This window comes from Rhinolophus sinicus, linkage group LG04 (assembly GCF_036562045.2).
Source record: "Rhinolophus sinicus isolate RSC01 linkage group LG04, ASM3656204v1, whole genome shotgun sequence".
Classification (NCBI taxonomy): domain Eukaryota; kingdom Metazoa; phylum Chordata; class Mammalia; order Chiroptera; family Rhinolophidae; genus Rhinolophus; species Rhinolophus sinicus.
In genome coordinates, this window is record NC_133754.1 from 165,216,613 (window position 1) to 165,228,714 (window position 12,102).

Consider the following 12,102-nt stretch of genomic DNA (forward strand, 5'->3'; position numbering starts at 1 on the left):
TTTCATGATTTAAGACTGTTGGGGTTATGAGTACTTTTTCAGTGCCATGATGTGCTGTTCTCATCCCAGCCTTGCAATAAGAACTCAGAAGTATCATATCTTGGGCTCAGAGAATTGAGTCAGAAGCAGCCCAAGGGTTGCATTTTGCCTACCTCTTTTCTCTGCTGTCAATGATCAATCCATTCAGCAGATAAATAGAGTGTCTGCCATGTACTAGGTACTAATATATGTTTTTATGTGTATTCTCTCATCTTAAACCCTATAAGTTATGTATTATTCCCATTTTATGAAAGTTGAAATTTAAGCCAAGAGAGATTAGAGAGCCTACAAAAAGGTCACAAAACTGATATGCAATCACAGTAGCCTCTCTCACTTGTAATATTGTAAAACTAGTAAATTGTAATACAGTGTGTTTGTGTGTGTGTGTGTGTGCGTGCATGCGCGCATGTATGTGTATGTATATATATGTGTATATATATGTGTGTGTATATATATATATATATATATGTGTGTGTGTATATATATATATGACAGTGCAATTAAAGACACTCACTACAGAAAGTGACAAGAATGATGGGATAAGTGTTCGAAGCAAGGGGGCGTATTTTGATGGGGATTAATGGCAATGTGTCTTTTACTGTAATAAATTTTTTTTTAATTTAAACACCGTATTTTTTGATATGTGAAACCCTTATGTGCTCCTTTAAATCATGAAACCCTTGTGTGATATGGGACACCAAACAGTTAAGTTGTTGAGTTGACACCAAGATTAGTACTGGAGCCAGGATTTACACCTGTGCAGTTAAGCTCTGCAGTGCATACTCTGTATTGCCTTTCAACATCAGGATGACTCTATGTGGCTGCTGGTGTCCACTGACCAAAAGAAAAGATCGTGATCATCTACTGTGCTGACTGATCAGTGTTGTAATCAGTCACCACTCTGGGGCAGTCCTGAGCGGTGCCTATACATGCCTATGCTTAGATAGATAACAATATATGTGTATTAGAGATATGGTATGACATCTCACTAGAGGTTTGACTCTCAAGACAGCATGACCATATATCATCAAAATAACTCTTGAAAATTCTTAGGTATAGGGGGAATTGCGACACTGGAGATTGACATCCTGTGTTTTAGTAAGTTTTTCATAACTAATTTGTCTTCCAGATTGGAACAGGTCACCATTTCTTGAGTTGTCACCAGATGTATGTCATTAAACCTTGACATCACTTCACTTGACAGGATGTGTACACCACAGAAAATTCACATCTGCCAACTCATGTTCACTCCTGGGCACATTTTCTTGTGTGGAATGGTGGGTTGCGCTATTTAAATTTTTATCTCTCTTTTTTCCCCCAAGCACGTATAGATGAATTCCCATGTTAATACAAGTATGATGATGTTAGTCTCCTGAATTCACACACACATTTGCATAGTTTTTGTTGTTGTTGTGTATAAGTAGTCCTTTCCCTAAGAGGTAACAACAGTTAACAGCTGGGGCGTGTATTATTGCAGACCTAGTTTTGTGCAGTGCCTGCATGTGTATCTGCCTGTAGAAATACGTAGTTTTCTGATTTCCACCCCCAAATGATTCTTACTGTATATCTTGTTGAAATACATATGGTTTTCTTTTTTGTCATGCCAATGCATGTACAGCTGCTACATTCTTCTGAATAAATGCATTGTATTCATCAGATTGGATGTGACATAATTTGTTAAATTTTTATTTAATGATACAATTAATAAATGAACATTTTATTTTGAAGAACCCAAATATAATTAAATAATATGATTAAATAAATTTAAAGCCCATTTGATCATTTTCGCTAATTCCAAGCTTTTCTCAAGAGATAATAAAGAGTTAATATTTTGGTGTATTACAGACCCTTTTTGGGCATTTCATGTTTATGTATATACCTGTAGAAATATACAGTGTTTGTATTTTTGCGCATAAGTGATTCCATACTGTAATATTATTGTTCAACATGATTGTACTGTGTTTCCCCGAAAATAAGACCTAGCCGGACAATCAGCTCTGATGCGTCTTTTGGAGCAAAAATTAGTATTAGACCTGGTATTATATTATGTTATGTTATGTTATGTTATGTTATGTTATGTTATGTTATGTTATGTTATTTTATGTTATAGTATAGTATATGTGCCCAGGTCTTATAGTAAAATAAGACCAGGTCTTATATTAATTTTTGCTTCAAAAGATGTATTAGAGCTGATTGTCAGGCTAGGTCTTATTTTTGGAGAAACACGGTATTTGGTTCTTTGTTTTTAATAACAGCATGTCTTGGGGATCTTCCCATGTTGACATTGATCTACCCCACTCTTGAATTGCTCCTGTATAGTATTGCATAGTACAAGTGATCATGGTTTGTTAACTGTTTCTCTGATGATTGTCATTTAGATGTATTTCATTTTTTCCACAGCATTATAAACAATACTGCTTTAATATTCTTGCATGAAGCTCCTTGGACACCTGAGTCAGTTTTAAATTTAAAATTTTAATTGATATTGCTAAATTGTTCTTCCAAATAGTTTTACTTGTTCACACTTTCACAAGAGTATATGAATTTCTTCACACTTTTGCCCATTTTATGTTTTTTACCCTTGCCGATTTATTAATATAATCTGTAATTTTTTAATTTTTATTTTGCTAAATGAATGTGTGTGAAATAACATCTTGTTTTATTTTGTTTTTCCTAGATTACTGAGTGGAGGACTTTTTTTTTTTTTTGGTATGTTTATTAGTCATTTATAGTTCCTGCTTTGTGACTTGCCCATTTTTCTATTCTCTTTGTTGTCTTTTTCTGTTGATTTGTTGGAATTTGCCTTATGTAGATCGAAAAACATTTTATCCCAGTCTTGTCATAGAGAAGGTTTAAATTTTCATGAAATCACATTTGTAAATCTTTTTCCTTCATGGCTTTATTCAGGTTAAGTACTTTTCTTTCTGTTGATAAATTGCTGGATTTTTTTTTTTTTTTTAAGGAGTGTTGAATTTTATCAAGTGATTTTTACTGTCTGACTAAAGGAGTGATCATAATAATTTGTTAATATAGTGAATGATTTTAATGAATTTTTGAAGCGTGAACCTTCCTTAAATTCTTTGGATAAAATGTATTTGGTCATGATTTATTATCCTTTCAGAAAACTACTGATTTCAATTTGTTATTAATGTATTTGTGCATTGTACTATATAAGTTATATAGAATTTTTCTTAATATATCTCTTTAATGTATTGACTAGATTGGGCATGAACGGAAACAGTAGGTGGGGAGATTGTTTATAATAACCATCTACTAGGAAAACTGGTACTAAGAGCCTGAACAGAGTATTTTAAAGGTGCCCCAAATCACCCATGTCTTAACAAAATGTTTCTAATCTTGACTTATATAAAGAACGAAAGATATGGTTTATGATGATCGTGATTGAGTATGAGTAATGATAAATTATAGAAAATTATGAAATTATTAACTCATAAGAATTGTAGTATCTTTTTCCTTTTTTTCTTTCTTCCTCTCTCCCTCCCTCTTTTCCTTCCTTCCTATCACTTTCCCTTCCTCCTTCCTCTCTCATTCTCTGCTTTTTCTTCTCTTTTCTTTCTTTCTTTTTTTTTTTTTTTTTTAAGATTTTATTGGGGAAGGGGAACAGGACTTTATTGGGGAACAGTGTGTACTTCCAGGACTTTTTTCCAAGTTAAGTTGTTGTCTTTTCAATCTTAGTTGTGGAGGGTGCCATTCAGCCTCAAGTTGTTGTCCTTTCAGTCTTAGTTGTGGAGGGCGCAGCTCAGCTCCAGGTCCAGTTGCTGTTGCTAGTTGCAGGGGGCACAGCCCACCATCCCTTGCGGGAGTCGAAACCGGCAACCTTGTGGTTGAGAGGACGCCCTCCAACCAACTGAGCCATCTGGCAGCTCACAGCTCAGCCCAAGGTGCCGTGTTCAATCTTAGTTGCAGGGGGCAGAGCCCACCATCCCTTGAGGGACTCGAGGAATTTAACCAGCAACCTTGTGGTTGAGAGCCCACTGGCCCATGTGGGAATCGAACCGGTAGCCTTCGGAATTAGGAGCATGGAGCTCTAACTGCCTGAGCCACTAGGCTGGCCCTGCTTTTTCTTTTCTTTATAATTTTTGATGTTGGTGTTATGTTGTCTCATAGAATGATTTAAGTTTTTCTCCTTTGCTAAACTCTGTAATGGTTATAATAGCATAAAAATGAGCGATCCAAAATTATTTGGTGAATGTTTCTTGGTGAATGTTTTCCAATTAATTTATCTGAGTCTAGCAGTTTTTTTTTTTTTAAAGCTGCTGTTGTGTTTTTTTTTTTTAAGATTTATTGGGGAATATTGGAGAACAGTGTGTTTCTCCAGGGCCTATCAGCTCCAAGTCGTTGTCCTTCAATCTAGTTGTGGAGGGCGCAGCTCAGCTCCAGGTCCAGTTGCTGTTGCTAGTTGCAGGGGGCACAGCCCACCATCCCTTGCGGGAGTCGAAACCGGCAACCTTGTGGTTGAGAGGACGCCCTCCAACCAACTGAGCCATCTGGCAGCTCAGAGGCAGCTCAGCTCAAGGTGCCGTGTTCAATCTTAGTTGCAGGGGGCAGAGCCCACCATCCCTTGAGGGACTCGAGGAATTTAACCAGCAACCTTGTGGTTGAGAGCCCACTGGCCCATGTGGGAATCGAACCGGCAGCCTTCAGAATTAGGAGCATGGAGCTCTAACTGCCTGAGCCACTAGGCTGGCCCTGCTTTTTCTTTTCTTTATAATTTTTGATGTTGGTGTTATGTTGTCTCATAGAATGATTTAAGTTTTTCTCCTTTGCTAAACTCTGTAATGGTTATAATAGCATAAAAATGAGCGATCCAAAATTATTTGGTGAATGTTTCTTGGTGAATGTTTTCCAATTAATTTATCTGAGTCTAGCAGTTTTTTTTTTTAAAGCTGCTGTTTTTTGTTTTTTTTAAGATTTATTGGGGGAATATTGGAGAACAGTGTGTTTCTCCAGGGCCTATCAGCTTCAAGTCGTTGTCCTTCAATCTAGTTGTGGAGGGTGCAGCTCAGCTCCAGGTCCAGTTGCCATTTTCAATCTTTAGTTGCAGGGGGCGCAGCCCACCACCATGTGGGAATTGAACTGGCAACCTTGTTGTTGAGAGTTTGCTCTCTAACCAACTGAGTCATTTGGCTGCCCCTCCGGCAGGCAGCTCAGCGGCAGCTTGTTGTCTTCAATCTAGTTCTGGAGGGCGAGCTCACTGGCCCATGTGGGAATCGAACCTGCACCCCTGTTGTTCAGAGCTTGCACTCTAACCAACTGAGCCATCTGGCCACCCCTAGCAGTTTTCTTAAGATAGATGTTTGACTGCCTTGTAATTTTTTCCATAGTTATTTGTATGTTTAGATTTCTATCTGTTCTTAAGGGAATTTTGCTAATTTATGGTTTCTTAGAAAATTGCCCATTTCAACTACATGTTCACCTTTTTCAGATTAAATATATGCTGTTTTCCTATAATTAAAAACTCTAAAATTATTATTTTTTCTTCTGATGTTATGCATTATTTTCATTTTCCACTTCTCCACCCTTTTCTCAGACTTGCTGAGCAATGGTCTGTTTTATTGGTCTTTTCCATTCTAGGATATGATCTAGGATGTGCATTGCATTTAGTTGTTTTCTTTTTAATGTCGTTTAATCTGGAACATTTTATCAATCTTTTTTGTGTTTCTTGACTTTGACATTAAAGTATAGACCAGGTATTTTTTTTCTTTCTCAGAATAGCCCTCAATTTAGGTGTATCTGATTAGATTAGTTCAAGTTATACATTTTTGGTAGAAATAGCCAGAAGTAATGATGTGTTCTTAGCGCATTGTATCAGGAGTCATCTGATGTTTGTTTACAGTGATGTCTGCAAGGCCTTCTGCACTTTAAAGTATTATTTCCCTCTGTAATTAATAAGTAATTTGTTAGGAGGCATTTTGAGATGATGTAAGTATCTGTTCCTCATCAACTTTCCACCTTTGGTTTTATTTTTTTATTCTGTTTCTAGTCTGTTATGTTGAAAGCGTAGTTTATTTCAGCTCTTATTTTTAAAAGTACTTAAGATTATAAATTTTTCTGAGTATGTCTTTTTAACATATCGACTGGGTTAGGAATGAAACGAAACAGTAGGTGGGGAGATTGTTTATAATAATCAACTTCTAGGAAAACTGGCAATAAGAGCCTGAACAGAGTGTTTTAAAGGGGCCCCAAATCACCCATGTCTTAACAAAATGTTTCTAGTCTTGTCTTCAATAAAGAACAAAAGATACCGTTTATAATCCTTGTGACTAAGATGAGTAATGATAAGTTACAGAAAATTACGAAACTAAGTTTATTTCTTTAGTGCCAGTGGTATCTTGGGACTTGTTTAATATACAGCTATCTCAGACTATATTTTTATTTTATCATTTCAGGAGCAGCGGCAGAGGCATGGAAGAATCCTTTTTCAAGTTGGTTTACTGCTATGCTCCACTGCTTTGGTGGGGGAATTTTATCCTGTGTACTGCTTGCGGAGCCTCCATTGAGGTTTCTTGCAAACAACACTAATGTATTACTGGCATCTTCAATCTGGTAAGCTGACATTATGATGAATGTTTTAACAATTGTTTTATAAATTATTAGTAAGTGAAATGTTTTTCTTTAAAAAAACATTTTATGTCCTTTAAAAGTTAATGCATGTGCAAGGGAAGGGACCCAAATAATCCCAAAGGTTTTAAGTGTGAAGTCTGTCTCTTTCCACTCTTCTCCCTCATCCTCTCACAGAGGCAATCATTCTTACCATTGTCTTCTGTATCTTTAGTGGAAGCATTTCAAAGTATGAAAGGGCATCAAATATTTGGCCGCAAACAGTTTATCTTGTGAACCTAACCCATACACGCAGATACACTACAGGATAAAATCCAGAATGTGAGCAACTACACAAAAAGTCCAAGTGATTATGATTCACGTACAGTAATTGTTCTTGTCATACTCTTTGTGGGATTTTTCAGCGCCTTGTGAGATTTAACCTTAATTTGTTTTGAATTTAGTTTTCAAGAACACAAGAAATGTTATTAGAAATTGCTTTGAATTCTTGCAAATCAAATGTAGTTATCCTTGAGAGGATAGATTCATCAAATTTTAAATAAGTGTAATACAGATCGGAGTGCTTTGTTATATATAAAGCGAACACTGGTTTGATTAAAAGCCATATCAATGAAATTTATAACGTGTTAGAAACATGTTATATTTAAAATTCATTTTTATTGTGATACCTTTTAAATTAATGTGTAACTAATCATAAAAGGGAATGTTATAAATAGTAGTAGCAATGGAAAAAAGTAATAATAGTGAGAACCTATAGCAGTGAAAACGAGTAGGAGTAGAAGAATAAATTTGATAGCTAATATTTATTGAGTTGTTACCATATGTTCTCTAAATTCTTTATATTCATTTTTTATATTTAATCACAGGAGTTCTATGAGGTAGCTATAATAATTAAATTATTCCCATCTGACAAATGATAAAATTGAGGCATAGAAAAACTTGGCTGAAATTTTCATTTTTAGTAAGTGTTTAACCAGGATCAAAACCAGAAAGTTTGACTTTAGAGGCTTGACACTTAATAGCCACTGTCTCTCCAATGGTTAGAGATTTGTTTAACCATTAATTACAGTAGTTTGACCATTAAGCATATATTCTTCCAGTTGCTATGTGTTTTGAAAGACTTCCTCAAGGACTCTTATTTCTGTAACAATATTTTAAAAAAATATTAGCATTTTGGAGAAGTTTTAAATGTGTTTCAGATGCTGAAACTGTATAAAAAGTAGGATATCCAGAATCTGACACTTTCCATCACTTCCACTTCGACTCCTACATACTAATTACCACTGTTTCTTGCATGGACAGTTGCAGTAGCTTCCTAAGTGGTCTAGCTGGTTTTTTCATTATCCCCTGAGTCTGTTCTTCATATAGCAGACAAAGTGATTATTTTAAAAGTAAGTTAGAACATACTAGTCCTATGCTCAATAGTTTATCTTAGCTAAGAACAAAATCCAAAACACTTAACGTGGCCTATAATGCGGCAGAATCTTCCCTCCCACTCTCTTTGATGTGATGTCTTCCCACTCTTCTGCACGGTCTGCTCAGCCACATTGGCTTTGCCGTTTCTTGAACACTTGAGATGTCCTCCTACCTCAGTGCCTTTGTGCTTGCTGTCTTCTTTCTATAATGGTTTTTGCCCAGAAGGGCCATATTTTTTCAGAGAGGTTGTCCCTGACTGAAATAACACCTCCTCTGCCGTGACTCTCCCATCATCGTTCTTCATTCTTCTCAGACTGATTACTACCTGACATATTATCTGTTCATTTCTTTTCATGTTGGTTTGTCTCACTCCGCTAGCATAACAGCCCATCAGAGCAGGGGCTTTGTTTTATTAACCATGTACCAAGAACTTTCTAGGTTCAGTAAATACATTGCTAAAGGAATGGGGCTGCTGTGTATTGTTATCTAAGGGATTTCTGTACATTTGAGTCGCAATGAATTTCAGGTGTTCATTAGTTGATCCCTTAAATGAAATAAACTTGTTTTTCTATAAATATATGCTTTCTTGGCTTAAACTAAAAGGTATGTTAGAAATGGAAAATGAGAAATGCATTTTTATAGAGGTTTAGTAGTATAGTATTTAATTATTTGTTAACCTCAGATCTTTTATTATCCCCCTTTTATATACCATGTTTCCCTGAAAATAAGACCTAGCCGGACCATCAGCCCTAATGTGTCTTTTGGAGCAAAAATTAGTATAAGACCTGGTCTTATTTTAATATAGTATAAGACCAGTCTTATATAGTATAATGTAATATAATACCGGGTATAATATAATATCTAATCTAATCTAATATAATATAGTATAATACTGGGTCTTATATTAATATTGCTCCAAAAGATGCATTAGAGCTGATGGTCCAGTGAGGTCTTATTTTCGGGGAAACATGGTAATAGGAAATTGAGTCTGAGAGGGTTAGTAAATGGCAGAATATGGATTTCAACTCAGCACTGTGAGCTTATTAAGAGGAATTTTCACTATAAACAATATGTATTTTTAAATTAAAACATTTCAATTAATACTGACTGGGTACAAAAGAATGTAAAATACGTGAAAAGTATAAAGAGTTGTGATATAATAAAAACTTGTGTATCCATCATTTAAATTAAGAAAAAATTTCCATTTAAAACATCTTTAAATTATAAAGTGAAAATTCAGAAAACCAAAAAAAACAAATACATCGTCTAATGAATTATTGTAAGGTATGTCATTGTAACCACTGCTGAAGTCGACAGAGCGTTGCCCTCCATTCTAAAAGAGCCTTCTGTTGTGTCTCATTCCAATCACAACCCCCTTCCCACCTTAAATAACCATTACAGTAGCACACCATTATCCTAACTTCTATGATAATCACTTCCTTCTTTCTTTCTTTATTTTTTTATTGTGGAACAGTGTGTACTTCCAGGACTTTTTTCCAAGTCAAGTTTTGTCCTTTCAATCTTAGTTGTGGAGGGTGCCGTTCAGCTTCAAGTTGTTGTCCTTTCAGTCTTAGTTGTGGAGGGTGTAGTTCAGCTCCAGGTCCAGTTGTTAATTGCAGGGGGCGCAGCCCACCATCCCTTGCGGGACTCGAGGAGTTGAACTGGCAACCTTGTGGTTGAGAGCCCACTGGCCCATGTGGGAATCGAACTGGCAGCCTTCGGAGTTAGGAGCACGGAGCTCCAACCGCCTGAGCCACCAGGCCAGCCCTCCTTCTTTTTTTTTAATTTTTTTCTTTTTATTGGGGAATACTGGGGAAGAGTGTGTTTTTCCAGGGCCCATCAGATCCAAGTCGTTGTCCTTCAATCTAGTTGTGGAGGACACAGCTCCCTGGCCCATGTGACAATCGAACTGGCAACCCTGTTAAGAGTTCACATTCTAACCAACTGAGCCCTCCGGCCGCCTTGATAATCACTTCCTTGCATATTTTTATTTTGTCATCCATGTGTTCATCCATAGACACTATAATTTAGTCATGCCCATAACAAAATTTGATGTCTCTTAAATCTCTTTTATTTTATAGGTTCCACCTCCATTCCTTTCTTTCCCTTATAATTTATCTCTTGAAGAACCAGAGCCATTTGCCATGTAGAGTTTTCCATAGTCTGGAGGTTGCTAATTGCATACTCATGGTGTGTATCATTATGTTCCTCTGTTCTTTGTATTTCCTGAAAATTGGCAGATGGATCCAGAATCCAATTCAAATTCAGGTTAGATCCGTTTAGTAAGACCGTAAGAGGCCCAAAATGTCTGATTAGTTTTCTGTTTATTGACATTAGCACTCTTTTACACTTACTGACTAAATTAATTGGGAATTGTAAAATTTTAATAGTCTAATATTATCTTTTCTTCTTTTGTATTAGTTGGGATAGTATTATAAATTATAATTCCCACTAATCATCTATTATTTGGTTACCCATTTGTACAGTTCATCTAGGAAAGGCAGGATAAATACCTGATATTTTTCCCTTTATTTACTGGTTTTCAGGATAATGAATTGGTCCTCTGCCATTCTCCAAAGGTGACCCCCTTTTTTTTTAATATGAACCCATGGATTTAAGCATATTTCATGGTTTCAATAAATTGCAGTTATTGTTTTCATTGAAGCTCAAATTGTTCCATTTTTGGCTAGTAGAAACTTCTTCAGATTGCTCCTGAGGCTTTGATTAGCTTCCTTGATACTTACTATAAGATTAATCTCACATTTTTCTTATGGAATCACTCATTTCTCTAGTAGGTTTTTTTTTTGTGTGTGTGTGTGAGAAGTAGCATTTCGAGACTGCAGTCTGAGATGTTTATTATTACTGGATTGATTGTTGTTTCTAAGCCTTTTCAGTGTACAGAGCTAGGAAACAATAAGGATGAAATAACTCATGAGTTCATACTGGAATGTCTAAATCAAATACAAGACCATAGAGCTTTCTTTGTTACATATGTATCTCTTTTCTTCCACATTAAGAATTTTGGTTCTGAAGGGCATAAGATATGATAGCATTAGAATATTCCAACATTACTCACTTATTTTTTTCCTCTTTTATGCACACAATACACAATAATTTTGGTTTAATGGTACTAGTACTACCACTCATATGATTACTGAAAACATCAATTTTTTTTGTATGTACACTTTTTATTTTCTTCCCATTTTTAAAATAGATGTACTGCACTGTCATAGTGACAGCTATTACATACTATACACTCTTCTTAATCCTCATTCAGTCTTAATTTTATAGCTAACTGTATAGTTACTGCTTATCATCAATCCTTATGTCTTTGTCCTGCTAGTAATTTGGGTTGTCTGAAGCTTATTCTGTAGTAGATTCTTCAGTAACTGAATTCTCACATGCTGATAAGTTTGTCTGTGTCTTTTGTACTTGAAAGTGAGTTTTACTGTCTACATATATAAAATCGATTGGATCATACTTTTCTATCTTTGAGTATTTTAAGTATGTTACTCCATTTTCTTGTGCCATAAAGCATTCCTGTGAAAAGTCTGACGATCATTTAATTTTCTTCCCCTTATAAGTCACATAATTCTTTTTTTCTATGTGCCCAAAACATTTTTTTCCATTAAAATCTAATACTTTAAATTAAATATACCTTGATGGTATTCATTCTGGGTCAGTATTCTTAGGTATGTGGTATGTTCTTTTTAGTAGCTACACATTTTTTTTTTTTTTTTAGTTTCAGGTGTACATTAGTAACTATTACTAACGTAATAGTTAGACATTTATCATTTATAGCCCTCACACAGTGATAACCCTCCTCCCTCATCTACTACCCCTCTGACATCGCATACAGCCATTACATTTCCACTGTCTATTCCTAATGCTGTGTTCCACTTGTATCTATATGTAAAATTATAGTTGACATTCATTATTGTTCAGCTTCAGCTTCAGGTGTACAGTGCAGTGATCAGGCATCTACATCATCCCTGAGGTGGTCTCCCTAATGGGACAAGTGTCCATCGGATACCCTACAAAATCTTTATGACGTTATTGATTACA

General features: G+C 35.6%; 1 protein-coding gene across 3 annotated transcripts in view; it reads left to right on the forward strand.

Moving 5' to 3' along the window:
• The window catches only part of TMEM38B (transmembrane protein 38B), a 46,544-nt gene that overhangs the window by 7,192 nt on the left and 27,250 nt on the right, over positions 1–12,102 (forward strand). The window contains exons 2-3 of one of the 3 annotated variants that reach the window (XM_019734144.2): positions 1,169–1,316; positions 6,450–6,606. In XM_019734144.2, the coding sequence (XP_019589703.1) occupies positions 6,500–6,606 (107 nt within the window). In that variant the 5' untranslated portion in view covers positions 1,169–1,316; positions 6,450–6,499. Of the gene's footprint in view, positions 1–1,168; positions 1,317–6,056; positions 6,166–6,449; positions 6,607–12,102 lie in introns of those variants that run through there. The other 2 variants (XM_074330790.1, XM_019734143.2) reach the window with 2 other exon arrangements.